Below are 27,643 nucleotides of genomic sequence, written 5' to 3' on the forward strand. Positions count from 1 at the left end.
GTCTAGTTTTGATGAACAAACATATAGACAACAATGGAACGCATCTATTGAATTGATGAACGGGCGTACTTTAAAAAGATCCGTGATATTTTTAGACTGCGTATTATCTTTCTGCATCTGGACAATTCGCGGTGATTAGTGTCGTTATAAAGCCATCGGCCTTGACGCTATATTCGTCCATATTAATTTGTCGCTGAGAATTAATTGATCTTTTATTGACATTTATTATAGTTTTCAATGCAAAAAAATATTGGTTTCAATTGAGTGTGTATAATGACTTACTGACACAATAACTAGTTTGGAAGGGGTAAATAATACTATGTGTTAGGTATAAAACAAATAAATATATTTAGTGTGTTTAAATTAAAAATACAATTTATCACTTAATGCATTATTAGAAGTAATTCCACCTAGATTTTGTTTAAAATCAATAAATAAGCGTAGGATTAATATGCCAAAGTTTGCAAGATTTTTTGTAGATTCTGGAAATCTAATTCAAGATTTACTATCCGAGGTTGCTCAGACGGAGGTAAATGTTCCTTTGGAATCTTTACAAAGCCTATGTTTATTGGCTTACTCTCATTCAAAGCCTACAACAAACAAAAACAGTCATAAATCAATTCAAGTAAATTAAACTGTGAATAAACTACCTTGGCCATCTCTTTTGTAGGGAACATGGTAAAATCAGTATCGATCCTTCCTCCATACTTCCTCTTAACGCTTTCCGCTGCCACCTTCAACTGGAATTCCTCGGCCCTTCGTTTCAGACTCAACATCTTCTGCTGCTCCTCCACAAAGTGTTTCTGCCAAGCAGCCGGACCATTACCGGGCTTAAGTTTCCAAATCGACGGGAACGTGGGCTTGGCCAAAGTCATCAAAATGTCCTGTTTGAGAGCAATACCTTCCTTATACAAATTATCAATGACTTCGTCCCTCGTTGTTTTAAACGTGGGCAAAGGCTTGAGACTATCCAACTGCTTTTTAAGATGCTCATTTTGCAACCTGATCTTCTCGTTCCTTTCCTGATGGTACAGCTTCCTCAGATTGTCGATTTCCTGAAGAAGCAACGGAGAATCCTTAACCACGGCGGGCAAAATCGGGCCGGCGGAGGAGTGCATTGAAGACATGGAGGAGCCGGAGATGCTCTTCGTCATCGAGGCTTCTATTTGCACCTTCTTCGAGTACAGCTTCAGCTTTTCCTTCATCTCGCCGCGTTCCATCTCCAGGGAGTCGATGTCGGTCTGAAGATGGTCCAAAGTTTCCTCGAATTCCTTCTCCTTTTTCTTGTAGTTGTTGTGCGCTTCTTCCAACTTTCTTTGGAGCATTTCGATTTTCAATTCGTAATCTTTGTTGACGTTTCCCAGTTTCTTCTCCGCCAGCTCTTTGCGGATTGTCATTTGGGTTAGCTGTTCCTGTTTTTCTTTGACGAGTTTTTTGAGTTCTTTGATGTCGGACTCTTTGTTCTCCAGTTTGCTGGTGAGCGTTTTGGTTTGTTCCAGCTCCTTTTTAACAGTCTCGGCCCTGGTGTGAATTGGGGGAGTGGGCTGAAACATCACAGGTCATAACATTGTCCATAATAAATAGTATAAGTACCTTTTCTTCATTTTTGTTGGCGGTGCTTATTTCATACTCGTTGTCTTGTAAGAACTGTGCGACTTGAGTAACTTGAGTTAAAACAAAGGTCAAGGAATTCTTTATGCTTTGTATGGGACCCAAATCATCCTGCTCATATACTTTGTCACTGGCATTGATTGCAATATCCTTTATCTTATCCTGATTTAGTCCTTTTTCAGATTCTGAAGAAAAATACATATAGTTATATACTTTTAGACTAAATTAATACATACCACCCTCAGAAGACAAAGCCAGAACAGAGTGCTTGACGATATCATGGAGTGTTTTAAGTATTTTTCCCGCATGTTGATAGCACTGGTACAAATTTTCAAAAACTTCTTTGTTGAGGCCTAAGTTCGCCAAGCTGTTGTCTGGAGGCAAACGCCTCTTCACCAATTTTAGTTGCTGCTGTAACTGTTCTACTGTGGCAATAACGTGTTGCGCAAGAAGTCCAATATCACCAACGTTTGCAGCCTAAATATTTGTATGTAATTAAATTTTTAGTTGCTTACTAAATCACCTCACCTCAATTAATGTTCTAATAACTAGAGCGTCTGTGTTAAAACCATCAGAGGCGCTTAATAATGTTCTGACATTATCGTTTAGTAGCTGCGTGTGATGAAGTCGATTTTCAGGACCCAATAGCACTGGGAAAAGTGTGTTGAAGTACCCAACACATTTTTCCAAAGCATCAGTTGGCACATTTTCATCCAACTGATCCCTTTTGATTAGCTCTATGAAACCATCAACTATTTTTTCTTGTGCTGCCATTTCTGGATAAGAAGCTCCTACTTTAAGCAAAGCTTCAGTTTTACAGGAATTCAAAGCATAATCGTATTGATGCAAGATTGTCTGAAAACGAAAGTATTACGCAATTTATACTTCTATTAGTTAATGGAAAATAATTACTTGGAGCGCATAAATATAGTAAGCAATGCGACATCTGAAATTATATTGTTCGACCTGGTGTCCCTTCAAAATAGCTGCCCTATCAATTTTTTCTACAGCTGGGAATTTGTCCTTGATTTGGCTTAATATTATTTCGGTCTTGTACGTCATCCTAGGGATCAACAGGAGCATCAAAACTGCATCATGGTCACCTAAAATTATAAATATACAAGACAGATAAAATAAATTCAATTTGATTACAATTTTTACCTCCCCGGTTCATAAAGGAATCTGGCATGTAAGAACTCAGATACTTGATATGTTGCTGCAACTGTTGAATGTCCACTCTTCTTAACTCGAGATCTATAGCTTTGGTGTGCGCCTTGGTCTCCGTGAACATCTTCTTAAAGTCCATAATCTCAGGCAGCGCCGAAACCGGTTTGCTAGTTTCCGACTCCAATCTATGTTGGAGATTTAGTGACTGCTCTTGCAGCTGTTGCACCAACTGTCTAAACTTTCCGATCGTCGACTCCCGATCTGCTATGGTCTCCAATGCCGCGTCTCTATCTCTTACAGCCTACAAATTGTGATTGTATAAAAAATGATATAAATTTATCAATTTAAGCACCTCTCGAGTAGCGGCGTGAGCCAAATCTAATTCCTCGCGTAGATCGGCCTCCAATTCGGCGTTACTCTCGACCAATTGATCGTTCATGTCCTGCAAAGCCTCCAAGTCTGCCACCTCTTCCTGCAACTCCTTTACTTTCTCTTCCAGCGTTAGTTTCTGCTCACCCAAGATCACAACCATTTCTTCAGCGCCCAAAGCTGCATCCACCTAAGAATCAACGCAATGTTAAAACCATGACTGACTAGCACTAGCATGTGTTCATGTGTCAAAAATACACGCGTATAGATATATAAAAATAACTCATAAATTGTACCCACCTGTTCCTGAAGGTCGGCGATCTGCTGTTCCATGTCGTCGACTCGAGCACTCAGCTTCTCCTTGGTTTTGCCCAGTTCAGTGATCTCAGACTTCTTCTGATCAATGTCCTTCATCAGTTTCTGGTACTCGTGCTTGTCGTGGGCAGAGAGATCTCGCAACCGAATCAAAGTCTCCCTCAGACGGGCGTTCTGTTGTTGCAGCTGTTTGATCTCGAACTGCGACAAGCCCTGTTCTTCCGTAGTTGTAGCTGCACCACCAGCTAGAATGTTTAATATCCTTTTTATAATACATACTGAAACGGAAAGACAGCTGTGTACCTTTCCCTTGCATTTCCGTTTTTAAAATCTCCAGGTCGAGTGTGACTTCCTCTAAACGTTCCTTGCACACATCCAATTCCAACTGGAGGCTTTCGGCCTTTTCCTCGGCCATTTCCTTGTCCAAAGTTGCCATCTCAACAGCTTCGGCCAGGTCTGCCACTTCGTCGGCGTGTTGTTCTCTTGCTTCGATCGCCTCTTTGGCTTCTTGTTTGGCACGTTGTAACTCCCTCTGTAGACTTGCTTGCGTCTCCATGATCTTCGTTTTAAACTCGATCAACTGCTCCAGCTGTAAGGCAAAGATTGGAGGAACAGTTCGTCAAGAGTTGGTGGGAGTTACCTGAATTTTCAACTTATCGAAGTCCTTTAGTTTGTCCTTGTCTTCCTGTCGGCGCAACTTCAACGACTCCAACTTCTCGGTCAGATCTTTAATTTGCTGCTGCCTGTTTTCGATTTCCTGCTGCAACTGCATATTGTTGATCTTCTCCTCCACGGATGTTAAAGGTGTGGGTGTTGTGGTCAAGACTTGTCCAGGTGTGAATTGAGGCTTGAGGGTTTCCACAAAGCCAGTCTATAAAATTATTTGCTATATATACAAATTCACTATAACTTTTGATATAATTTACCTCGACAAAGGATGCCCGCTTCGGAATCTGACTGTCCGCTCCATTGCCGCTATCCGACGTCAACTTCTCGACGGATGGCGAGGCCAGTTGACTTCTGCTGCCACTCAGGGACTGCCTGCTGCCAGCCAAAGATTGTCTACTACCAGCCAACGATTGACGACTACTGGCAAGCGACATTCGAGAGCTGTGACGAACACAACACTACAGTACATAGTATAAACGAAAAATAAGACAGCTTCAGCAGTATACATTGTCACTAAAGGCAGAAATTGTGAAGGTGCTCTATATATAAAGTGAAGCTCAAAGACAGGACAAATTCCCACAATTCATTGAAAGTAAATACGAAGAGTACTGCCAAAAATACTTAAAGCAAGATGTTGATAAATTCAACAGAATAATTGTAGGAAAAAATACAGTTTTGTAGCACCAGAAATTGTTATAGAAAATATGTTAATATTTTCAGGATGAAAACACCTTTATTTTATACACACTTCAATATTATTCCACATGCAATTCTACATAGAAACTATTTTGACTGGAGTTTATATAACGGACCCCGGAATTCTAATTTAACAACACAGAAAAAAACCACCATTGTAAATATTTTAAAATATAATTTCGGTTATAAGACAATTCATCTACATAAACTTGTCCCAAAAATAAATATAACGCTTCATTAAATGAATGAAGTGCATTGACAAAAAGATTTAAGAAATTGTTGAAAAATTCAACAAAAAATAAAATTTAGGAGAAAATTTAGATACAAAATTATCACAAGTATCACAACATGAATACATTTTAGGGAGACACATTATAAGAATTACTTGCATGCACATCTACATATTTTTACTGGAATTTAAACAATTGCGAATATTGCAATTCTAATAAAAATTATTAAAATATCACCTTTAATACAGAATAAATAAATCTATTGTGAATGACTACAAACAATCCAAAGTAAACATATAATTATAAAACACTTCAAGAATAATCTACATAAACGTTGTGGTATATTGTCCCAAAAACGAATATATATTACACAAGTGGCAGCAAATTATAATACTGCAGAAACACCAAGAGAATAAATACAACAATGTTGCACAAGAAGAAAATACACATTTTTAGGTATTAGATATACATAAATATTCTGAATTAAAATGTGCAGGAATGTTAATATTCACAAATCGTCGATTTATATTTAATCTCAACAATGTTAACACATATATAGAACAAATACAGACAAAAAGCGACGAGATCTAGTCGTTTTAAACCTATACCTTGAGGCTGATAAAGACGGTGGTCTTTTTTGCGGCGATGTTTTACGTCTTACACTATAGTCCAATCAGGCAGCAGTGCAAAAAGTTATGAATTAATAATAATTGTTATACCAGTTTAATATTTATAAAAGCGTTATTGCACAGTTTTTAAAACTTACGTGGTGGGTTTGGGTTTTGATCCAGGACTGCATAAAAATATATGTTTACTTAATAACTGCATAATACTGATTGATCAATTTAAAAAGTAAAAGAGTTGACACTTACGTGCTCTGCCTGCTTCTGGCAATTTTCGATGGTGGCGGTTCATCAGGAGTAGCAACTTCCATGGGTTTTCCGTTCTCGTCCAGAGGCACAACTTGCGAGGGTCGCACGAACATGCCATGGTTTGGCTCACACTACATTCAAAGCAACGGCATTCAATCCAATAAGAACAGATGTAGGGAAGGACTCACCTCAAAGTACACCACGCCCTTAAGACAACCATTGTTCTTGCCCTTGGGTTCGTCCAGAATTAATCCGATCCATTTTCCTGGGGCGAACGAAGTATTACCCACAAAAGCAACAACGCCTTGCACATCTTTTCCGGTGACATCCACCCGTCGGCCGATTTTCAGGACGTCCGACATCTCTGGTTTTTCGTACAGATTTGTCTGGGTTTTAACAAAAATATCCGCTACTTTTTCGGTATTGGTAGTTTTACATAATTAACACAAAAAGCGATTGGGAAGTTAAAAACTGTTATTTGACGTATATGTCAAACATGACATCATTAGGTGAAGTTTGCCACAATAACTTTCAAATTTAAGGTTATGTTATGTAAATATTTTATTATATAACGAGGATTTTTCTTAAATGTATTTATTTTTTAATATTTATAATTACACAACAGAATATTGTAGGCATACTTATTTCTATAGATTTTTTATAAATAAATTTAACGTATACTATAGACATAAAAATAATAGATAGAAGGAAGTAGTGAATAATAGTGTATTACCCAACCACCGTATTATAATGGTCATTACTCACGAGAGTAAGGTTTTTAATGAAGAATGTGATGTTACTTGGTATTTAATAGGCTCTAATATATTTATTATATAAAATATTATTAGTTCTCTTGCAACAATCCTGCATAAAAAGTATTTTATACTAATCGCCATCCATTTTTAAATTTCTTTAACTTAGAGTAAAAACGATCACAATAATTTGTAAAAAACACAAATATTACATTCACTAGTAGCCAAAGTAATAGCAAAAAATTTAAATTCCAACTTTTTGTTAACATGTTGCCGAAAAATTGTTTAATATATTTTTAATAAATGTGTAAATACAAAAAGAAAATGCCCTCAAAGACACTCCGTTTATAAAATAACAAATTGTTGATTCTTTCTTTTTTTAATTAATTATTATAGCAACATTTTATAATATTAAATATTTTAGCAACAACTCTTTCATTTAAGGTGGACTGTTAAAATAATATTAAATTACTATTATTTTATATAGTATTATAAAAACTACATTATTCTTATTCTGTAAAATGTTAAGTTCAAGTTTCTGAATTGAGCAGGACAAAAATGTAGCAACTTTAATTTTGAAAGGGATTTTTAATGATTAAATCTGGTCTATTATATTGTGGTACTGACATGCAATTCAAATAGTTCAGTCCATGTTTTTATAAATATGTTCTTTCTAGTATGCAATTTTACAAAATTTTTATGTATTCACTAAGGTAGAATAAAAGTTTACAACGTATGAAAGGTTAAAATTAATAAGCATATTAATTAATTTCAGCGTTTAACTTAATAGACAATATATATATATATTAAAATAAAAAACGGTTTAGGCACGATATCACAATACTGTTTTATTAACACAACAAATAATTATGTAATGGTGAGGAAACACAATAAAAAAAGTGGATGTGTAACATGTAGGTATTTATTCACAATTTTGTACACTAATCTAAAACATAACATTAGATTATTAATTTTTTACAATAACATCAAAATGTCAAATGCTACGCTGAAAAAAAGAAAATTCCGTTCACCATTTATAACAAACTAGAATAAAAATACTGAAAGCTGGGGTGTATTGCTTTATACAACATAAAAATGATAAACATAATGGAATGTTAATTTTTCCACTTTTTTTAAACATTGAATGGATGAAACACTAACTTCATATATTTAATATCATCAAAAAGTATGATATATTACAAATATTGTCGCGGTTATTTTGAAACTATACATGATAAAATCGATTTAATCTTAAAAAGTAATTTATACAACCATACTTCGTTTTCTTCAAGGAGACGAAAACAAAATACGCAAAATAAAATACGTGTGCATATGTTGTAGCCGTTACAGTTACTATTTACACAATTGCACCAAATAAACATGGCTTTAGGGCAACTACTTTTAAAGTAAGTGGACAATTTGTAACAAATCTATGGAACTAGGGATATAAATTGATAAAAATAAAACTAATGGCGCGAGTCTCTTGGGTAGAATTCCGCGAGCGTGGTGGCGGGTATACGCTTCAACATCTCCTTGGGGAAGATACGGAGCAACTGCCAGCCGATGTCCAACGATTCGAACACTGTGCGGTTCTCGTAGTTACCCTGCGTGATGAAGTTCTTCTCGAACTTCGTCAGGAACTCCAGATACAACAAGTCGTCGGGTGTCAAGGCTTCCTCACCCACTACGGCCTTCATGGCCTGCACGTCCTTGCCAATGGCGTAGCAAGCATACTAAAAATTAAAAAGTTAGCACATCGATACGCAGAAATAGTTTAATTTATACGTACCAACTGGTTGGAGACATCAGAGTGGTCTTTCCTGGTCATACCTTCACCAATAGCGGACTTCATCAGACGGGACAGAGAAGGCAACACGTTGATTGGCGGGTAGATTTGTCTGTTGTGCAACTGACGGTCGACGTAGATCTGTCCCTCGGTAATATAACCGGTCAAATCGGGAATGGGATGGGTGATGTCGTCGTTAGGCATAGTCAAAATGGGGATTTGAGTGATAGAGCCGTTACGACCTTCAACACGTCCGGCACGTTCGTAAATGGTGGCCAAATCGGTGTACATGTAACCGGGGAAACCACGACGACCGGGTACTTCTTCACGAGCGGCGGATACCTAAACAATTATTTCACGTAATCTTATCAGTAATAATATATTCAAGGATAATTACCTCACGCAAAGCTTCAGCATAAGAGGACATGTCAGTCAGGATGACCAGGACGTGTTTCTCGCATTGGTAGGCCAAAAATTCGGCGGCGGTCAAAGCCAAACGGGGGGTGATGATTCTTTCAATGGTGGGATCGTTTGCCAAGTTCAAGAAAAGACACACGTTCTCCATGGAGCCGTTTTCTTCGAAATCTTGCTTGAAGAACCTAGCGGTTTCCATGTTGACACCCATAGCGGCGAACACGATGGCGAAATTGTCCTCGTGATCGTCCAAAACGGATTTGCCAGGCACCTTGACAAGACCAGCTTGCCTACAGATTTGGGCAGCGATTTCGTTGTGTGGCAGACCGGCGGCGGAGAAAATAGGGATTTTCTGACCACGGGCGATGGAGTTCATCACGTCGATGGCGGTGATACCGGTTTGGATCATTTCCTCTGGGTAGATACGAGACCAGGGATTGATGGGTTGACCTTGGATGTCCAAGAAATCCTCAGCCAAAATTGGGGGCCCTTAAATAACGAAAAACTAGCTAGAGGAGCAATTATGGGGGAGGTTTAGGAGTGGTACCTTTGTCGATGGGCTTTCCGGATCCGTTGAAGACACGACCCAACATGTCCTCGGAGACGGGGGTGCGGAGAATGTCGCCGGTGAACTCGCATACTGTGTGTTTGGCGTCGATGCCAGAAGTGCCTTCGAACACCTGGACGACGGCTTTGGAGCCGCTTACTTCCAACACTTGTCCTGAACGAAGACTGCCGTCGGACAGTTTAAGTTGGACGATTTCGTTGAATTTCGGAAATTTAACGTCCTCGAGGATGACCAATGGTCCGTTCACACCGGACACGGTCTTATAGGCTGAAAAAATTTGTAGATACTTGTGATTTTTTGCGATTTGGTTGAGGAGTGGCTGTCATAAGATGTTGTCATGTGACATTTACAAACAGCTGATTTCAGTCAATTTGGGCGATTTTGGGTTTTTTTGGGCAGCTGAAACGTACATCGCGTATACGGCTGGAAAAAATCGATCGCGTTTTATTTATAAAACAACAATAAGTACGGATTTTTTGGTCATATGACCTAGATGTAGCCACCATTAAGTATCAGACCCACCCAAAATATCAATGTTATTCTCAAAAAATACGAACTGTAGGGCCAGCAAAACTAGCTCGGGATACTTACTAAGCCTAGGCTGAGACACGAAGTCCCGGGAAACAGCCAAAACATGTTCCCTTTGAGCCTGTAACGCTGATATCGTCGACATTTTCGCACAACACGTCTAACACAGGCCGAGAAAAACCAGCAACTGCAAAATTATTGGATTCACGTGTAGTCACATGATCATTGTTACAAATGTCAAGCACCAGGTGACGCTTAGATTTTGTCAATAATCGAAAAATTCTGGAGTTTTAATTGTTGTCCCGTAATTCTCATTATTTGCCATAATTCCTGCTTATTTGTTGGAAAATTTTCTAATTTGATTTTCTCAATAAAGTCATATTAGACTATTTTACAGTAATCTTCTTTTAATAAAAATGAGGGCGTTATGTAACAACTTATTAAATTCCTTAAAACAAATTAAGCGTTCTTAATTAGTTGTGAAACATAATAAGGACCTATCGACAGTTATTTAATAAAAAACTCAATTAATGATAGCTTCCAAATTACAAAATTAAATTAGAAAAAAAAAGTTCAACCGTGTGTTTAACTCTTGTCCAACAGATGTCAACTCAGGTTTCCACTTTGTTCAAATTTATTTTTTTTAATTGTAGCACAAAATAACATTTAAATCATAATTAATATACTTAGAAAATGTTGTTATTTAAATAAATAATTGTTATATAAATAGTTTTCTTATTAAGCGCTAAAACTAACGTTGCTACTGGCGGCGAGATGTCGCGTTGACGTCTGTCACCAAAAGTTTTGTAATCATATTCGTCGTGCGCTATAAATTAATAACTTTAAAAAAATTTGAGCAGTCCGCGACTAGTCCGCGCAAGGGTTGGGAATTTTTTGGAGTAGTGAGGTTTCTGAGTTACCGTGAGACACCAGAGATAAGAATGGCCGCAACCGTCAGAGGTGTATCCAGCAAGCTCGGGGGCTGTTATACCTCCGTGAAGGCGATGACATGCGGTTCCAGGAATTATTTCACCTACTCGTTGGAGCCGGCACAGCCCCTTAAGGGCAGAGAACCGAAATGGGTTTCGGCTAAGGAGGCCTTCGAAATCATGAAGTCTGGTATGAGTCCAATAAGAGTATTTTTTCTGAGCGTGTTTTATTATTTCAACCTTCGGCTCCAAGGCAATTGTTGAACTTTGGTCCTGGTATCAATAAATACCAATGATTAGCCGGAGGAGGAAGTTGTTTGTTCAACTGGTCAACAATTTAATTGTTGCACTCAGTAATATTTGAACATTTTAAGGTTCATAATTTATGGGTGAAATGTGGCTGAACAACAATATGTTGTGCCACATTTTTTCCATGTGCTGTTAAAATAACAACTAAGCCTCATGAATATTTATCTATCACGATAAATAACCTAACAAATGCTTCAATTTGTTGTTATTAAAGTTTGCACTTCATTGGTCATTATGTAACATTCCAATTCAAAAACTAATCTAAATAATAACATTAATTATTTCACACAATAGAATGCTATAAATAATTATCAAATTACTTTGCGTATAATTTAGGGGAATGAAATTATTATGACGTACAGTTATTTTTGTTTATCTACAGTAATGCTTTGTTTATTCTTTTACTTGTAATTTTATACTTTGACCCTGTCACTCTGGTGATTATATTACATTTTACAAATAATTCATATTAAAAACATTGAAATAGTTTGAAATTGATCAATCACATATCAATATTTAAATAAAAACAATGTTCTAATAAACATATAAAATATTTCAATAAATACATTTAAGCAGCATTTGATTTACAGACAAAACCATTGTATTTATTACCTTTGTGGAGTCAGTGTACTGAATGTTAATGTCCAACTATTTAGTTGATTTTCACCTATAGAGTTCCTGTCTAATAATTGAAATATTAATTATAAATTATTATAATTTAATTGCATTTATCATGATACACTGAACAGGTTTATCTGTGAAGTTTGTTTATTTAAAAATTTAATCATTTCATTATCTGTGTTGTAATTTAATAATTTTAACATTATGCGTTAAATCTGAATTATCGTTTTGTATAATTTATTTCTCGGATTATATAAAAATATTTTAATTTTTATAAGTTATGTTTTAAATTATTATTTCCAAAACTAAATTTAAGTATTCATTTTAAGGAAACACACGAAATAAATAAACATTGGCCTATTTCCAAGTTCTCTAGGAAAAAAGATCTCGTCTATGGGACAAAGTGCTGCATTTTTCGTTCTTAAAATATAATTTTTGGGGGACGGTTCTCTATATTCGCGGTTGTTGTGGATTCTCTTTGACGTAGACGACACAGGCCTCCATAAGCGAATCCGTGATATTTGCCAAATTGTTAAAAATAGACGTACTTTGCACATTTATACACTATCATAATCAAATCGTGTTTTCGCGCCTGTTTCTCCTTTACGTAATCGTTTTATTTTTAATTTTAATAAATTAACGAATATTTAATTGGTGATAAGTTAAATACATATAGCGGTAGTCATTATTGCAGTAAATGTTGTTAAATAGTTTAGATTAACCCTTTTACTTAATGTTAACTATTAAAACAATATTAATTTACTATTGTTGTTTTAGACATCTGCATAAAAATTACTATATTGTTTTTCTATAAAATATTCCGTATATATTTGAGTTGAGCTGAACATAAATACAGTAATTTTAATTTTGGAAGGGGTTTCAATGATTAAATCTGTGTTATTTAATTTAACATTAACACTGTATAAAGTATACAATATCAATTTTATTTCAAGTTTTCGAATTTTTTCATAAATACCATTTGACTAGTTTCTATAAATTTTTTAATAATACAGGAAACGATTGACTTATTTAGTTGTAAACTCTTACCCATTTCTTTTTGCTTCTCTTGGTCTCGGTAACACTGAATTCCAATTTTTCTTGCAGTTTCACTTCGACCAATTATTAAATAATTATAATAAAAATAAAAAAACGTAATTTTTAAAGAATAAAAGTAGATTGATCAATCACTTGCATGGTACAAGTACAAGTTTTTAAATTTTAAGATGAGAATTTTAAATCACAATTTTTCTGGTTATCGCCCGATTGGATTCTTGCAAGGATTATTTATCGATCCCCTTAATTGTTTGTGTACAATTGAAATTAGTAGAGTCTCGTCTCGTAGTATGTGTATTTTTTCGTTGCCGATGTCATTAACACGGGTTCATAAAATTTTGGCACCGTACTGCGGATTTTCCAAATTTAATTTCTCAGGCGCCGACTCCCAAGCCAGAACAGTTTATTCTCGTGGTCAATTTGTGTTCAAACAAATTGACTTTTTTACGCACCGTTTACCTAGTTTACGTGACCGATTCCTTACATCCAATTGGAAACGTTTGTTTGTCTCGTAAATTTCACGTTGGTATGAACAATGGTTTTCTTGTTTGAAGTATTCATGAGATAAGAAATGTCGGTCAATTCCGTGATACTGATAATAAATTGATGTCCATGCACAATTTAAAATTCAACTAGACTTCGTACTTGACGGATTTTAAAATTAATAGCTAATTTTTCAAAAAATTGGAATGTAAAATATGAGTATTAAGATTATTCAGTTCAAAAATATTCCTGTTGCAATTCAGGACATAAAAACAAATATAATCCACGTTTGATTTGATGTAAAAACAACTATTTTTAACTGATTGGATTTGCCAGGTTTCTATTTTTCTAGTATTGAAACTATGCATAGAAATATACGCACATCTCTGTTCCATAAATACCGACTACTTTATTAATATTCACCGTGGTGTTTACAAAAAACAGTGCTGAAAGTTAATTAAATAGCTCGATCATGTATATAGACAGGGTTTATCCTTTTTATGACCTTTTTCTAGTATACTCTCTATATTAATATTTAATGACAGTTGAAGGGTATTGATAACCTTTCAATCAATACATAGACAAAATTTGATCACTTTTTATCCCTAATGAGGTCAAAAATAAAAAGATATTTGCACGGATTCACTTACAACTAGTATGTTAGAATACACATATATTTTTTAGTTACTGATTAGATAAACATGTATCATAACTGTGATACACATGAGAATATTAAGTTTAAGTTCACATTATGAACAATAAAAGATAATACATATCATATATCTAAACCCTTGATTTATAATGTTGTTAGAAATACAAACAGATAATCGTTGTTAAAATTATTCTTAAGTTATAATAATTTTCACAAAATTGCAATATGTAAAGCTCATTTAAATGTTCTCTAATTTTTCTCTTTACTACTATTCAAAAATTAAGAGTATTAAGTTCCCGTGAAATTTATTTAGTGAAAATATACACGTCTTAATAAATTTAACATAATTCAGAAATTGTTATTTATACATACATACTGTACTGCCATAATTACACCAACTTATTAAACTATATTAAAAAAGAGCTGTATTACTTGAATTGGATGTTTATTTTTTTTATGTCTTCTCTGCAATTTATTCTTTAAAAAATTGGATATATACTTTTTTATTTTTTAATGGACAAAATTATGGCAGCATTGATATTTTATCTTGCCCGTCTCCATCTCCAGGCATCTACACTGTAGAAAACATGGGAGATCACGTTTATGATCCGACATAAAAATTTTACAAATTTAAATGAACTCGTATATTCATGAAATTGGTCAAGTTGACTATGAAGATGGGCCAAAATTATAAAACAAAAAGGATATTATACAAAGTATTAGTATTAGTATTAGTAAATTAAATACTACAGATTTAATCATTAAAAATCTCTTTCAAAATTAAAGTTGCTATATTTATGTTCAACACAATTCAGAAAAATATATGTAACATTTTATAGAATAAAAATATAGTAGTTTATATAATATTATATAAAATAACAAGTAAATTAAAATTATTGTAACAGTTCACTTTAAAAAAAGAGTTATGAGAGTTAACATTTGAATATTAATTACATTATACTAATTATTTTAGGGGACACCGTGTTCTCATCTGGAGCCGCCGCCACTCCGGTGGAACTCTTGAAGGCCATGACTGAAGTTGGCAAGGCAAAGAAGCTGAGCAACATCCGCGTGTGTCACATGCACACTGAAGGAGCCGCCCCTTACACTGATCCAGAGTGCGAGGGAATCTTTAGGTAATTTTTACTTTTGCCACCTTTGACTGTTTACATTGAACATTTAATTTCAGATCGTTCTCGTTTTTCATGGGAGGCAACGTGAGAAAAGCCGTAGCTGAAGGACGTGGCGACGCTTTGCCGATCTTCCTCTCAGAAATTCCACTACTGTTCACCAAAAAAATTATCAAACCCGACATCGCAGTGGTGCAGGTAATCTTTTAAGAGCGTCCGGTGCTCTGATGCCCCGCTACAAGTACATTTCCTTGTTAATCAAACATTGTATTTGCTAAACTTGTCGTTTTGCAGGTCACGCCACCAGATCAGCACGGATACTGCAGCGTAGGTACTAGCGTCGACTGCGTACGCGCCGGCATGCAACACTCTAAAGTAATTATCGGTGAGACAATACCAAAGGTGGCCCTTGAATTTTTTTATAATTGAACAATCCCTCAGCTCAAGTAAATCCAAAGTTGCCTAGAACTTTCGGCGACGGCATCATCCACATCAGCCACATCGATTACGCCGTCAAGTTGGACACGCCGTTGCCCCAGCACGGCGGCAAACCCCCAAGTCCAGTCGAGGAAAAGATCGGCAAGAACATTGCTGAGAACCTCGTCGACGACGGTGCCACCCTCCAAATGGGCATCGGAAGCATTCCAGACGCAGTATTATCCTGCCTTAAGGGACACAAGGACTTGGGCATCCACTCCGAGATGTTCGCCGGTGGTGTCGTTGATCTGGTGGAACTGGGTGCCGTCACCAACAACAAGAAAACAATGCACAAGGGCCGCATCGTCGGTTCGTTCTTGATCGGCACGCAGAAACTCTACGACTTCGTGGACAATAACCCCTTCATTGAAATGTTGGCCGTCGACTACGTCAACAACACTGGTAATTGTGTCTTATTATAAATGTTTACAGGATACTCAATTTATATTTTTAGGAGTCATTGCCAGACAACCAAAAATGACAGCAATAAACTCGTGCATTGAGGTCGATCTGACCGGCCAAGTTTCCTCCGACTCCATCGGCACGAGGATGTACTCCGGATTCGGTGGACAAGTCGATTTCATCCGTGGTGCCGCCGAAGGTACTGACGGACTTGGAAAACCAATCATTGCGTTGCCTTCAGTTACCAACAAAGGCGAATCGAAGATTGTGCCTACTCTCAAACACGGTGAGATCTTAATTGATGACTCGTTAATAACAAATTTAATGCGATTTTTGTTTAGGTGCTGGTGTTGTGACTACCAGGGCTCACGTTCATTACATCGTTACTGAACACGGAATTGCCTATTTGTTCGGTAAATCGTTGAGACAGAGAGCCCACGCCTTGATCAACATCGCCCATCCTGATCACAGGGAGGCCTTAGAAAAAGCAGCATTTGAACGCCTTAAGGTCATGCCATCGGCCGACTAAAATGTACCTAAAATATTTCTAATATTCCGTCTAGGTTAATTTTTTTGTGTATGTTGAATACTTTTTTATGTTATGCATTTTTAAACGCAAACATTTATATGTTTACAAATTATTAAATAAAACAACGAAAACCCAAAAGCTTTTTTATTTGATTTATTTAAAAGTATATTAAATATATTTTTACATATTTGCAAATTATATTATATTGTATTTTAAATGAAAACAATAATGAATGTGTACAAAATTTAATTTTTATATTTAAACATCGTTTTAATATACATCAAAAAGTTATAAAATAATGAAAATCCACAGTTTTTTGTGTTATTTAGGAAATTAAAAGAAATTATGATACAAATAAATAATCTTATATTACAATAACTATTTACATTACATCATAAGTACAATATTTAAAAGGATTATTCCAGGGACAATCCGGGTGGGAGTGTTCCCGTATCCCGGGCATACATATAATTGTTATAAAACTCTGAAAAATCAACATAGGCGTTAATCTTTTGGTCTGGACCAACACCCTCATCATCTAGTACTTCTTCGGAACTGCTCGTCGTATTTGTTCTGATAGTATTAACTGAGGTTCCTGTTAAAGTGTGCTCCCTGTCATCATCAGTCATAATCTGACTGGTAACAATGGGGTTAAACGTAACCACTGGCGAGTTAATCGCTTTGGGCAGTGGGTAATTGAAGTTACGCAAAATTAACGTCATATCCTCACGTTTCGGGAAGCATTTTTTGTCTAGTGTTTTGGAGAGGTATGCATCTCTGTGCATGTGAACTACTTTGTCCACAACTGCTTGTGCCACTCCAGTCAAATTTGACTGCTCCCTGAACTGTTACAAACAAATAAATTAAATTTTATTAACACAAAAATCTGATAGTATATATACCTGTTCAACAACACACTGGGCAATGAATTTGTTGACTTGATCACTTCCAGTGGCTTCCTCAATTGACTTGTACAGGCCTGAGGACATTAATAGTAAAAATCTGCAGGATTCATCCAATGTTTTACTTTGAATATCAGGTTCAGCTGTTATTGGTTCTTGAGTTGCAGAACTCAAAATATCATACTCTTTGTATGAGCCTTTTAATAAGTAGTTGCCTAAACATCTGGTGCTCTCCTGATTGCCCAAAGAAGAATCTAAGAAAAAACTGAATATAAAATATGCTGTTAAAATTATTATTCTTTTACCTACTTGGCCCAAGTTTCTTCACATTAATACCAATCTGTGACAGTCTTAGAAGTTCATCTTCATTTTTTAAGTCATGGTCAATACTTAATTGTATAACTTTAAGTACAGAATTCTGATCAGTCTGGCAAAGTAAAACGCGACAATTCCCCACATTTGCCACATACAATTTGTTGTTGAAAATCAAGGCTACTGCACTGGAGGTACCGCAAGCCAATTCCCTATCTAGCCTGGCCAGTTTATTGTATTGTGGCTTGCCACTCAACAGCTCATAAGGATTCTTACCCTTGGGCAAATCCCAAGTCAAAGCAGTTTTCTCAGCCAAAATCTCCCCCATAGTATCCAAATAAGCTCTTTCAACAGTAATGAAGGCCTGTCTCAGAAGCTCTTTGATCTCCTCATCAGTTTTGTTCTCGATCTGTGAGAAACAAATCTCAGCAGACATCCTCTGTGAGCAATACTCGGCAGCCTTTTTACCTTCATGACCATCGAAAACGGCATACCAATCGCAGGCATCGAATTTGAAGTTGGACGTGAAGTCCTCATAAGGGTGGGCTTCTTGAGGGTGACCATCTGCTCTGTAAATTTGATTGATGGAGAATCCTATTCCTGTGTTTTTACATACCGGTAAGTCATCCGTCCAACTTTGCGACTGACTGTTAAAGGTGTTGTGTGAACTCATTGTTTGCCTTATTTATGCATGTTGTAAATAAATGTTGACGCACATAACCTCACAATTTGTTATCGTTTGGGATTGTTTTTGTATATGTTATATAAAAAAAAAACTATAATCTTCTAATGTAAATTTTGAATTTTAGTACTGCCCTAAAGTTGAGCAGCAAACTATAAATAATCAGTTTGTTTAAAAAGTTAGGTAAAAGATTCCTCGGCTTTTTCCAAATGTTGTCAAATTTTCTTGTGTATTATTCAAGGTTTTTCTAAAATAGGTGGTCAAAGTTTGGGAGGAGACTGGACACATTCAATAATGACGTTTCAATAATGATTAAATCTGTGTTATTAAGTTTAACATTACCACTTGTATAATATCCTTTTAATAATTTTGGCCCATCTCTGTGGCATAGACTGAAGCATTTTTCGAATATACAACAGTTTCGTATTCCATTAAGCTTCTTAAATTCGGATTTGGTTATAAACGTGATCCTCCATGATTCTTGAGAGGGTGATGTCTGGAGTTTGGAGCGGGTATGACAAAAAGTTGATGCTTTGGTCTTTTTACCAATCGGTCACACTGTTGGATTTGTCTTTTTCGAACTCAAAAAAATTCTTTCGTAATTACCATTGGGCCAGTTTCACTAATTTTCTTAATATTACTAGAAACGATTGACTAATTAAGCCGTAAACGCCTTCCCATATTTTATCTCCCGGTCTTCGCAACGCTGAATTATAATTTTTCTTACAGTTTCACTTCGACCAATGATTAAATAATTATAATAAGCAAAAAGCCGTTAGTAAATAATCGATTTAAATTCTGAAAGATAATATTTTTTAAAGAATATTATATATTAGAATTACATAGTAGGCTGAAAAAACAATGAACACTATTCAACTGTACTGTCATTCAATTTAAGTAGTGCAGCTCTTTTTTATTATATTTAAATATGTTGTTATATTTATGGCCAAACTGTGGTTTTTTGAATCTTTACTTAAAATCCTGTAAATTTTCCCTGAGAGTTAAAAGAAAAATATATTTTTAAAGTCATAATTTATTAAACTATTATATAATCTTCCAAGTAATGCATACATAACAGTTGACAGTTTAAGATTCCAAAAGAGACAATAGGACCAATTTTAGATTATTCAGGATATTTGTAGCAATGGGACTAAAAGGAAACAACCCCGGATACCTGAGCAGGTAAGCAATCGTGAATGGGGTCTTTGGGACATACAACGGGAGTTTGGGTTATTATGAAATATAAGCGGTTTTATAATACCTTTCGAATATTGAATAAGGGGAATTGCATAATTTTAATACATGTGCTATATTTGAATTTATTTTATATAATTGATAATTTAGTTAATAATACAAATTTAACAGATGTACCACCATGCTAAGCTGGTTTAATTCCCAATTAATGTTGTAACATCTAAATATGTATTTTTATTGAAAGTGTTTGGTAACATTATGTTTTCATGGAAAACCTTGAAATTGTAAAAATATAATTGATGAATAATAAAATACATGTGTATAGGTTTATCAAAATTATGAAACTATTAATTTGAAAGTGTGTAATTTTAAATATGTCGATAATCGATGTTTATGGGCAAGATTTAATTTTGAATCATTATATTCAGTTTTAGAATTTAATAATTATTAACGCAATATAAATTATTATAAAGTCTGAATAATGTCATTTAAATTAATTCTTCTGATTGAATTTATCAATTGTGTTTAATTGATAGTTTTAATTATGTAAAAACCTTTTGTCGAATCCACCTCATCTCCCGACAACAAGGCCATTGAGCACCAGACATCCCCAACATCAAAACGATCCCTTAGAAGGGCTCGGCATGCCCGAAATAAATCACTTCGGAGGGTGTATTTTTTACCTGGTACGTTGCACGTTCGCCGTTCCCGCCACAAACTGTTCGGATGCGCACGCGCACCCGTCACCACTTCCCGCCATTCGCCATTGTCGTTTTCCATTTGGTAACAGATAACGGCAACGGACGGTTACTTGGTAAGTCAGTACAATTTTTGTTTTTGCCAGAGCGGTTTTGAGTTTAGGACGTCGAGCGGTTTTGTGCGTGATCAATTCGAATGGACCATAACCTACGCTTGGTGCGGGCTTGTGTTCTGTCTATGGTGGCATGTTATTTGGGTTGATTGTGACTAGATAGAACACTCGCCTGGAACTGGCGGACAGACAACGAACCCGAACTGCCGGATCAACAGGTCATGGCGTTGGATATATTCTTCTTTGGTGAGCTAGGTGTATGAGTGTTTACTACTTCATAAAGCTAGTTCAGCAAAGCAGAAACTATTCAACTAGTCTACGAGGGACGCGCGTACGTCGGTTACAGGGGTCGAGACGTGTTTTACAAGGGAATCTGGTTTGAAGGAACTTCTGGTGTGATATGTAGTAATGTATTATATCACAGCCAGTAGTTACCTACGAAATGGGTTCCCGGCATCGGCTGGCTTATGTTTTTACCCCCTTACTATTATAACAATATGTATATGTTACACGTATTTAAAATATATTTGTGCATTGTAAACTATAGATTTTATTATTCAACATAGACCTACAAACCATGTTCTAAATTTATCCAGTTGTTTTGTGTCACCAACGTGAGAGAGGGTGAGGAAGGTCCGAAAAAATATCAATAAAAATCAAATATCACCAAATTTTAAATGTTCTATAAAAAGTATTTTTTGTGAAATATATTTAGGTATTATGTAGAGTGCATGTATTTGTAATATTTTAAATGATACAGTATTGAATACATAACCAAAATCAAAATAAAAATTTTACAAATTTAAATGGAGCAGTCCAAGACGTTTGAAGGAATATAAATTTGTAGTATATTCGGAAAATGGTCTATGCCACGGAAATAGGCCAAAATTATAAAAAAAAATATACAATGTGTTAATGTTAAATTAAATAACACATATTTAATCATCAAATATTCCTTTCAAAATTGCAGTTATCATATTTATGTCTAGCTCAATTCAGAAAAAGTATTTCTTATAATACTTTATAAAACAAAAATAGTAAATTAATATTATTGTGACAGTTCACATTAAATAAAAGAGTTTCTGCTAAAATATTTAACATTTTAAACGTTTTTATGCGTTATATAAATTTTAGTATCCCAATATGTTATAGCTTATTTTTTATCTATTTTACACTTAATGTAAGGTCCAAATATTTTTCACAGTTATTTCAGGTTTGATTTTCGTCGTTCATATGGTATAAATAGTTTATATAATATTGTCAAGTTAGTGAAAATGTCATTTGTTATATAAAAAACTATATTATATGCATCTATCATTAAAATTTCCTCATATCAAATACTTATACCATCCGTTCTTCCGGTCTAAATGTATCCCCACTACACGACAATTGCCTGACTTTTGACGAACGCTTTCAGGTAGGCGGATAGGTAAAAAAAATCCCAAACCTCAACCATTTAGATAAGGTTAACTATTCTTCGATATCTAAAATAAAACACAAATTTACGTCATTTTGTATTACAGACTGTTGATATATTTAATCGTGTTTTGCGTGTAAAACGAACCCGAGATCTTTGAAGCTTTTGTTGGCTCTCCTTTTATTTTCTTCAAAGTGTCTTTTAACGGATTTACCTTTATATACCTCCTCCTATTAAAATAAAGGTTTGTATCGATTGACAAAATTGTCATAGTTGTTTACTCACTCGCGTTCTGATGACCTATTACCCGAAGATTTGTTTGTTGAAGTGTTCAGCGATACAAAGTGCATTGATTTAGTATCGTCCGCAAGAAAATAGTTTGTATTATTTTTACCGCATTTTGGAACAGTTTGTTTTTTAGGTATTGATTTTTTCACTACTTTTCCTTTTGTCGGTTTATTTTTCGTTGAGTTTTTGACTTTATTGTATTCCATGCTGGCATGGAAAACTTGAACAGCTTCCGCCGACGGTTTCTTAGCGGCTACATAAGTTTTCGTAAGCTAAAACCCGAATTAAATGGTAAAGAGTCACCTGTAATGAACAACAATACTTTTTCAGTTGATTTAAGTGTCTTTCGTAATTCCGTTTCTGATCGGGTGCACGCACAGTCGTTGTGCCCGCATTTACACACAATTATCTTCTGTTCCACCGCCTTTTTTGTGTCTTTCACATGTTTTATCGAAGCTGGGGGTAGCGGTTTGTCTTCATCTGGCGGACAGCAACTGCAGTCCTGGAATCCGCAAACGCATAACGCCGGGTTGCCCTTCTCGTTGGTTTTTACGTTCTTGTAATACTTATCCGGCATGATCAACATTTCGGAGTTCGCTGCCGCAACGTAGGCGAAGGTGGTTGTGTAATATTCATCTCTGAATCCAAAAGACAGGTTTAATAAGTATCGGTTAAAAAAACTAACTCACTTTTTCAGGGTTTCAATGGTGGTGTCACTAAAGGTTTCCTTTCTGTAAGTGGGAAACGACTTGCTTCCGAACGATGCTTTGCGAAACACCTCTTCCCGTAGACTGTCCGGTAATTTATCTGGCACCTTTTCTTTAACCCAATCTTTTAACTTGGGACTGCCACTTTTTTTTATATTGACATTAAATATTTTGATGCTATTGCGTTCTTCAGTGAGAGAAACGTGCCGCGAGCCTGATGTCTTGCCATCGACATATTCATCATCCGTAAGACTTTTTTTTGGGCGATCTGTTCTAGAACTTTGCTTCAATATCTTGTATCTAAAGAGAAGTAAAATAACGTCGATAGAACATAATTAAGGTACAGTTTTAATACGCGGGCAGTTCAATGGAAGGTCTGTGACTTGTCAAAGATCCTCCTTTTATCGTGGGTTGGGGAATAGTGTCGTCTTCAATTTGTGGTGGAGTAATGTAAAGGTGTTTATCTCCTATCACAAAAGATGCATTTATCATTCTTGTTGTTGTTGTTACCTCTGAAAATACAATTTTTAATTCATAAAATTTAAAAAAAAAATTCTATATTTTTTATTGTTGAAATTAATTGAATTTCTGAATTGATTTCATTAATTTATAGAATAAACGAAATAATAAGAACATTTAAAAACTTTTAAAAATTTATTAAAACTATAAATATGTATACACTAAGCTTCTATACTAAAACAAGTGTTCCAAGCTTTATTGTTGACCTGCTTGAGAATCGCTTTGAGAGAAGTACCAGGTCCACATTCAAAAGTCCTGGGGAAAAAATCGTCTGGCTTCCTCTCATACACTGTGTGCAGTAGCTGTTCCCACTTCACAGGTTTGACAATTTGCTTGGGCAACTGTTCTTTTATATGATTTGCATCCCTGTACTTCTTGCCATCTACATTTGAATAAACATTAATTGCAGGTTCCAGTACTTCACTTTTTCTTAATGCTTTTTTAAATGGCTCTACTGCAGGCCTCATCAATGCAGAGTGGAAAGCTCCACTGACTGCCAGTCTTTTAACTTTCTTTAAGTTGAATTCCTTGTAGTTTTTTTCTAGGAATTCTATGGCAGACACACTGCCTGACACCACTTTACAATGTGGAAATAAATAATTAGCAATAAGGCACTCAGGTACTTCATCACCTTTATCTTTAGCCCATTCCTTGGCTTTCAAACATGCAAAGTTCAGTTTACTGTCTGGACTATAGAATACAGTGGCCATGTAACCAGGTTGCATTTCACTGGCTAGTTGCATAGCCTCAGCGCGAATTCTGACTAGTTGTAACGCCCTTTCAAAGTTGAGAGCACCAGCAAAGACTAATGATGTAATTTCACCCAAACTAAAACCAGCAGTCCCCACACAGTTTTCAATGGCATTGGGTCTTTCCTCTTTAAGCCTCTCAATTGCTGCCAATGAGGTTACCATGACTGCAGGCTGACAATACTTTGTTTGATCTAACTTTTCTTTAGGCCCCTCCAGGCATATTTTTAACAAATCATATCCTAAAGAATATCATCATTAGTTATACAAATTAATTGAATCATAAATTTGCTTACCTAATATGTAATTTGCCAATTCAAAAAGATCTCTTGCCATTGGAAATTTCATGAGGCTCTTTGCCATACCAACAAACTGACTGCCTTGTCCAGGAAACAATATAATAGAAGTTTCTCTGGGGTCATGTTTAGGCTGTATTTCATATTCACCCTGCTTCCTAATCTTTGTACCCTTTGGATAGGGAAGCGTTACCCACTGTTGGTCGGGAGTTTGGTTGTTCAGGTCTTGAAAGGTAGCTGACTCATCAAGCAGTTTTTTCAAAGGACTTTCGCCTTCATCTCTCTTATTGGAGCAGGGTCGGCACGATGAAAAAACAGGTGTCCTAAGTGCATGTTTCGTGAATGCACATTGAATTAATTTGTACGTTGAATTCATTATTTATCACGTTGTCATTTCTTAACAGACATTGATAAACCACACTTTATTTATTATTAAATAATAAGTTAGGTTAATGTACTTTCATAAATAAGGAAGTGCATCAGAACTACGCGGTAGATAAAATAACACATGGGGAACACAGGAACATATAAGAATATACAGGGTGAGTTACATACCAGATTTAGTTTTTCTGGATGATTGTTGTGAACCTATTGATCCTCTATTCTTAGGTAACTCGCCCATCGATTTTGTGTATATTTCCAAGGAACATCTTGTATTTGATATTGTACGACCTCTGTTATCCACGTTGGCTACTGGTATGTCTGTGCCAGAAGCACTATGTTGTATACTTACGAGGCTACAAAATATTATTAGTTTTAATTTAAAAATAATTCTCTTAATCTATAATGTGTGGAATAATGAAGAAACATACCCAAAATATTATTATTAACATAGAGTTATAAATACCTTTTTGGACAATCACAATTTTCTTTGCCACAAACACATTCAACTTCCAACTTTAAGGGATTCAAATTTTTGGCAGAAGTTCCGCTCTTTATAATCGATTTCGTCTTTTTTACGGATTGCACACTATCCTTGGGTCCAAGTGATATCTCCTCAACCATTGTAACATTCTAAAAGAACGAGTAATAGATAATATCATTAACTCAATGAAAGTAGTACCTTTTTCGTTTGATAGATTGTGTCGACATTTGCATCGTCAAATGCGTGATGTGGAATTGGCCGATTGGTAGCTCGAGAGTCTGCTGAAGCAACAGATTTGTCTTCGACTTTTTGATAATAACTACTTGTGTCCGAAGTAGATCCCTGTTTAGGCGGTATCATGAGGAAACCTTCTTCTGTATCACATGATATACCCCTTTCATCTTTACGGGTTTGACAAGTCTCAACTTCTCGAAACACTTCTTCCATCATGTCATTTATTTCATTACAAATCTCTTCACCTTGATCACAGGAAAAGCCTCTGTATTGTTTTTCTTCTAGGGACATATTACGTTCTTCTCCCGGTAAGACTTCATCGAATGATTTGGCATCATCATCTAACGATATATCTTTTTCTTCTTCGATAGATTTAATGTTATCAACAGGTTCAACCTGTACATTTGATTCTCTGAGTGTTTGTAGGAATTCTGCCAAACCAGCAAACTTATTCTGAGGCATTTCCCGATACTCCGTCTCTTCTTCTTCCTCGACTTTCACTTCTTCTTGTTCCACTGGTGGCTCTTCTTGGACACCTAAAACATTTCCGCTGGCATTAAAGATCATATCTGAACATTTAATTGACAACATCAGAAGAATAAAATTAATTTTACTCTGCTGGTGGTAGTAGTAGATAGTAAATTTCTTACATTTGAAACTCTCTCTGGCTATGACGTTCCAATGATTACAGGCACAGTCTGGTAACTGATTACACTCGCATCTTTCCCTATCAGGTTTGTTCCAATCCGAATACTTGCCCTCCTTTTCCTTTTTCTTAATGAGTTCGAGGATGTCTGGTCCATCGGGAATTACCCTGTTTTCGCTCATCTCTGTAAATAAATAACAGTATATCAAAGGTTGGCAAATAAATGTTACCCACCGGTTAGTTTCCAAATATCTGTCTTGCTGCTCTTCTTATCGGTCTTCCAATCGTTCAAACCCACGAGATCATCCAATTTAGAAGTGCAACATTTAGCTTTTGTTAATTTTCCTTTCATTATTTTGCATTGGGGACATTTTCGTTTGGCTTGCAACTACAAACCGAATGTTAACTTTTGCTATGAATACTTTGTAAAATTTTACCTTTATTTGGTCCAATTTTTTTTGTTGAATTTCTTTTACAGCGTTGAGGAAGATCTGTTTCAACTTGTTTTCGCTCTCTTGCAAACTCGTAACGGCGTTTCTTAATTTTTCCAATTCTTCAGATTCTTCTTGACTTGTACTTTTACGTTTTTTTTTACCGCGTTTATCATTTATTATTGTACATTTGACCGGCTCTAAATTTTCTTGCATGATTTTGTGCCAGAACTGGATGCATTTTTCAATACTAGAATTCGGTTCGGCTTCAAGCGATATTATCTGAAGTAGAATATTAGAAAAGGGGTACCCTTAATATTACTGCCTTACTTCAGTCTTTGATCCTAGCGAATTCTTACTTTCTTTCGCGCTGGTATGAACATCCGAATGAGAAAGTCGATGAAAATTGGCCGCAACTTGATGTTCACTTATACAAACAACGTCATCTTGACGGTAACATTTGTATAATTGCCGTCCAGAATTTGGTTCTGGTTTATTATAATTGGACATATAATCAGGTTCGGGGTCTGCAATACTAGGACTTGGGATTTCTGGGTAATTCTCTGAATCATCCATCTTTTATTAGTATAATAAAAATGTTTATAAAATGTGCGACATTTGTCAGTAAAATATAAATAAAATGATTTTTTTTAGAACGATTTATGATGTTGTCATGGTGAATCTTTTTTCAGAAAATTATTCGATGTTTACAAATGTAGATAAAAAAGATTTGTAGTAATTATTAATAATTTATTATGGACTAATATATGTTTAATGCAGTGTCGTTGACTCATTTAGTACTTAAATGGAAACGCGTACCTAAAAATTCCATTTCAGAAAAATATATGTAACATTTTATATAGAACAAGAATATATTAGTTTTTTACTTCTGTAAAAAACAACAATAGTAAATTAATATTACTTTAATAGTTTACATTAAATAAAAGACTATTGCTAAAATATTTAACATTTTAAATAGTTACTATAATAATTGATTGTTGTAGATTGGTTATTATTTGTTATATACT

The 27,643-nt window shown here is 35.4% G+C and overlaps 6 protein-coding genes across 9 annotated transcripts; 1 reads left to right on the forward strand and 5 right to left on the reverse strand.

Annotated features, from left to right (window-relative positions):
- Positions 1 to 324: 324 nt before the first annotated feature.
- LOC109596201 (dynactin subunit 1) lies at positions 325 to 6,434 on the reverse strand. 3 transcript variants are annotated; one of them, XM_049967303.1, is made up of 16 exons: positions 6,118 to 6,434; positions 5,930 to 6,060; positions 5,824 to 5,850; positions 5,666 to 5,719; positions 4,389 to 4,572; positions 4,103 to 4,333; positions 3,766 to 4,051; positions 3,448 to 3,707; positions 3,131 to 3,337; positions 2,773 to 3,079; positions 2,524 to 2,714; positions 2,140 to 2,466; positions 1,848 to 2,088; positions 1,594 to 1,796; positions 651 to 1,544; positions 325 to 590 (listed from the first exon to the last, which is right to left on the reverse strand). In XM_049967303.1, exons 1-16 carry the CDS (start codon positions 6,289 to 6,291, stop codon positions 447 to 449), a joined length of 3,861 nt encoding a protein of 1,286 aa, XP_049823260.1. In that variant the 5' UTR covers positions 6,292 to 6,434; the 3' UTR covers positions 325 to 446. The 3 variants fall into 3 exon arrangements, with proteins under 3 accessions (XP_049823260.1, XP_049823261.1, XP_049823262.1); XM_049967304.1 differs by lacking the exon at positions 5,666 to 5,719; XM_049967305.1 differs by lacking the exons at positions 5,666 to 5,719; positions 5,824 to 5,850 and having other exon boundaries at positions 6,118 to 6,433.
- Positions 6,435 to 7,585: 1,151 nt separating this feature from the next.
- Positions 7,586 to 10,180, reverse strand: LOC109596171 (V-type proton ATPase subunit B). The gene is made up of 5 exons (XM_020011667.2): positions 10,041 to 10,180; positions 9,429 to 9,716; positions 8,865 to 9,370; positions 8,471 to 8,809; positions 7,586 to 8,414 (listed from the first exon to the last, which is right to left on the reverse strand). Exons 1-5 carry the CDS (start codon positions 10,120 to 10,122, stop codon positions 8,148 to 8,150), a joined length of 1,482 nt encoding a protein of 493 aa, XP_019867226.1. The 5' UTR covers positions 10,123 to 10,180; the 3' UTR covers positions 7,586 to 8,147.
- Positions 10,181 to 10,813: 633 nt separating this feature from the next.
- LOC109596177 (4-hydroxybutyrate coenzyme A transferase) lies at positions 10,814 to 16,700 on the forward strand. The gene is made up of 7 exons (XM_020011674.2): positions 10,814 to 11,096; positions 14,998 to 15,160; positions 15,214 to 15,352; positions 15,449 to 15,539; positions 15,596 to 16,033; positions 16,086 to 16,319; positions 16,375 to 16,700. The coding sequence occupies exons 1-7, from the start codon at positions 10,919 to 10,921 to the stop codon at positions 16,560 to 16,562; spliced, it is 1,431 nt and encodes a 476-aa protein (XP_019867233.1). The 5' UTR covers positions 10,814 to 10,918; the 3' UTR covers positions 16,563 to 16,700.
- A 211-nt stretch (positions 16,701 to 16,911) lies between these two features.
- LOC109596186 (TGF-beta-activated kinase 1 and MAP3K7-binding protein 1-like) lies at positions 16,912 to 19,141 on the reverse strand. Of its 2 annotated transcripts, XM_049967810.1 has the most exons (4): positions 18,393 to 19,133; positions 17,774 to 18,345; positions 17,465 to 17,718; positions 16,912 to 17,407 (listed from the first exon to the last, which is right to left on the reverse strand). In XM_049967810.1, the coding sequence occupies exons 1-4, from the start codon at positions 18,401 to 18,403 to the stop codon at positions 16,979 to 16,981; spliced, it is 1,266 nt and encodes a 421-aa protein (XP_049823767.1). In that variant the 5' UTR covers positions 18,404 to 19,133; the 3' UTR covers positions 16,912 to 16,978. The 2 variants fall into 2 exon arrangements, with proteins under 2 accessions (XP_049823767.1, XP_019867243.1); XM_020011684.2 differs by having other exon boundaries at positions 17,774 to 19,141.
- A 2,655-nt stretch (positions 19,142 to 21,796) lies between these two features.
- LOC109596204 (uncharacterized) lies at positions 21,797 to 27,244 on the reverse strand. The gene is made up of 13 exons (XM_020011699.2): positions 26,946 to 27,244; positions 26,622 to 26,897; positions 26,419 to 26,572; positions 26,189 to 26,368; positions 25,503 to 26,074; positions 25,287 to 25,453; positions 24,995 to 25,176; positions 23,231 to 23,387; positions 22,858 to 23,175; positions 22,491 to 22,806; positions 22,166 to 22,440; positions 22,028 to 22,110; positions 21,797 to 21,947 (listed from the first exon to the last, which is right to left on the reverse strand). Exons 1-13 carry the CDS (start codon positions 27,189 to 27,191, stop codon positions 21,934 to 21,936), a joined length of 2,940 nt encoding a protein of 979 aa, XP_019867258.2. The 5' UTR covers positions 27,192 to 27,244; the 3' UTR covers positions 21,797 to 21,933.
- On the reverse strand, positions 23,517 to 24,978 carry LOC109596205 (probable malonyl-CoA-acyl carrier protein transacylase, mitochondrial). The gene is made up of 2 exons (XM_020011700.2): positions 24,440 to 24,978; positions 23,517 to 24,385 (listed from the first exon to the last, which is right to left on the reverse strand). The coding sequence occupies exons 1-2, from the start codon at positions 24,813 to 24,815 to the stop codon at positions 23,556 to 23,558; spliced, it is 1,206 nt and encodes a 401-aa protein (XP_019867259.1). The 5' UTR covers positions 24,816 to 24,978; the 3' UTR covers positions 23,517 to 23,555.
- Positions 27,245 to 27,643: the final 399 nt, after the last annotated feature.

Source organism: Aethina tumida, chromosome 5 (assembly GCF_024364675.1).
Source record: "Aethina tumida isolate Nest 87 chromosome 5, icAetTumi1.1, whole genome shotgun sequence".
NCBI lineage: Eukaryota > Metazoa > Arthropoda > Insecta > Coleoptera > Nitidulidae > Aethina > Aethina tumida.

What these genes read in the sequence shown, in the direction of transcription:
- LOC109596204 (XM_020011699.2), bottom strand. Translation starts at nt 27,191, where the DNA reads ATGGATGATTCAGAGAATTACCCAGAAATCCCAAGTCCTAGTATTGCA. An exon ending in AAAAATTGGACCAAATAAAG is followed by an intron (nt 26,573 to 26,621) that starts GTAAAATTTTAC and finishes TTCGGTTTGTAG; the next exon opens with TTGCAAGCCAAACGAAAATG. An exon ending in CACTTAAATCAACTGAAAAA is followed by an intron (nt 22,441 to 22,490) that starts GTATTGTTGTTC and finishes TTCGGGTTTTAG; the next exon opens with CTTACGAAAACTTATGTAGC.
- LOC109596177 (XM_020011674.2), top strand. Translation starts at nt 10,919, where the DNA reads ATGGCCGCAACCGTCAGAGGTGTATCCAGCAAGCTCGGGGGCTGTTAT. An exon ending in CTTCGAAATCATGAAGTCTG is followed by an intron (nt 11,097 to 14,997) that starts GTATGAGTCCAA and finishes TAATTATTTTAG; the next exon opens with GGGACACCGTGTTCTCATCT. An exon ending in CGACTACGTCAACAACACTG is followed by an intron (nt 16,034 to 16,085) that starts GTAATTGTGTCT and finishes TTATATTTTTAG; the next exon opens with GAGTCATTGCCAGACAACCA.
- LOC109596171 (XM_020011667.2), bottom strand. Translation starts at nt 10,122, where the DNA reads ATGTCGACGATATCAGCGTTACAGGCTCAAAGGGAACATGTTTTGGCT. An exon ending in CGGAAAGCCCATCGACAAAG is followed by an intron (nt 9,371 to 9,428) that starts GTACCACTCCTA and finishes TCGTTATTTAAG; the next exon opens with GGCCCCCAATTTTGGCTGAG. An exon ending in CTGATGTCTCCAACCAGTTG is followed by an intron (nt 8,415 to 8,470) that starts GTACGTATAAAT and finishes TTTAATTTTTAG; the next exon opens with TATGCTTGCTACGCCATTGG.
- LOC109596205 (XM_020011700.2), bottom strand. Translation starts at nt 24,815, where the DNA reads ATGAATTCAACGTACAAATTAATTCAATGTGCATTCACGAAACATGCA. An exon ending in ATTGGCAAATTACATATTAG is followed by an intron (nt 24,386 to 24,439) that starts GTAAGCAAATTT and finishes GATATTCTTTAG; the next exon opens with GATATGATTTGTTAAAAATA.
- LOC109596186 (XM_020011684.2), bottom strand. Translation starts at nt 18,449, where the DNA reads ATGAGTTCACACAACACCTTTAACAGTCAGTCGCAAAGTTGGACGGAT. An exon ending in TGTGAAGAAACTTGGGCCAA is followed by an intron (nt 17,719 to 17,773) that starts GTAGGTAAAAGA and finishes GTTTTTTCTTAG; the next exon opens with ATTCTTCTTTGGGCAATCAG. An exon ending in CCCAGTGTGTTGTTGAACAG is followed by an intron (nt 17,408 to 17,464) that starts GTATATATACTA and finishes TGTTTGTAACAG; the next exon opens with TTCAGGGAGCAGTCAAATTT.
- LOC109596201 (XM_049967303.1), bottom strand. Translation starts at nt 6,291, where the DNA reads ATGTCGGACGTCCTGAAAATCGGCCGACGGGTGGATGTCACCGGAAAA. An exon ending in TCGATAAGTTGAAAATTCAG is followed by an intron (nt 4,052 to 4,102) that starts GTAACTCCCACC and finishes TTTGCCTTACAG; the next exon opens with CTGGAGCAGTTGATCGAGTT. An exon ending in CCAACAAAAATGAAGAAAAG is followed by an intron (nt 1,545 to 1,593) that starts GTACTTATACTA and finishes GTGATGTTTCAG; the next exon opens with CCCACTCCCCCAATTCACAC.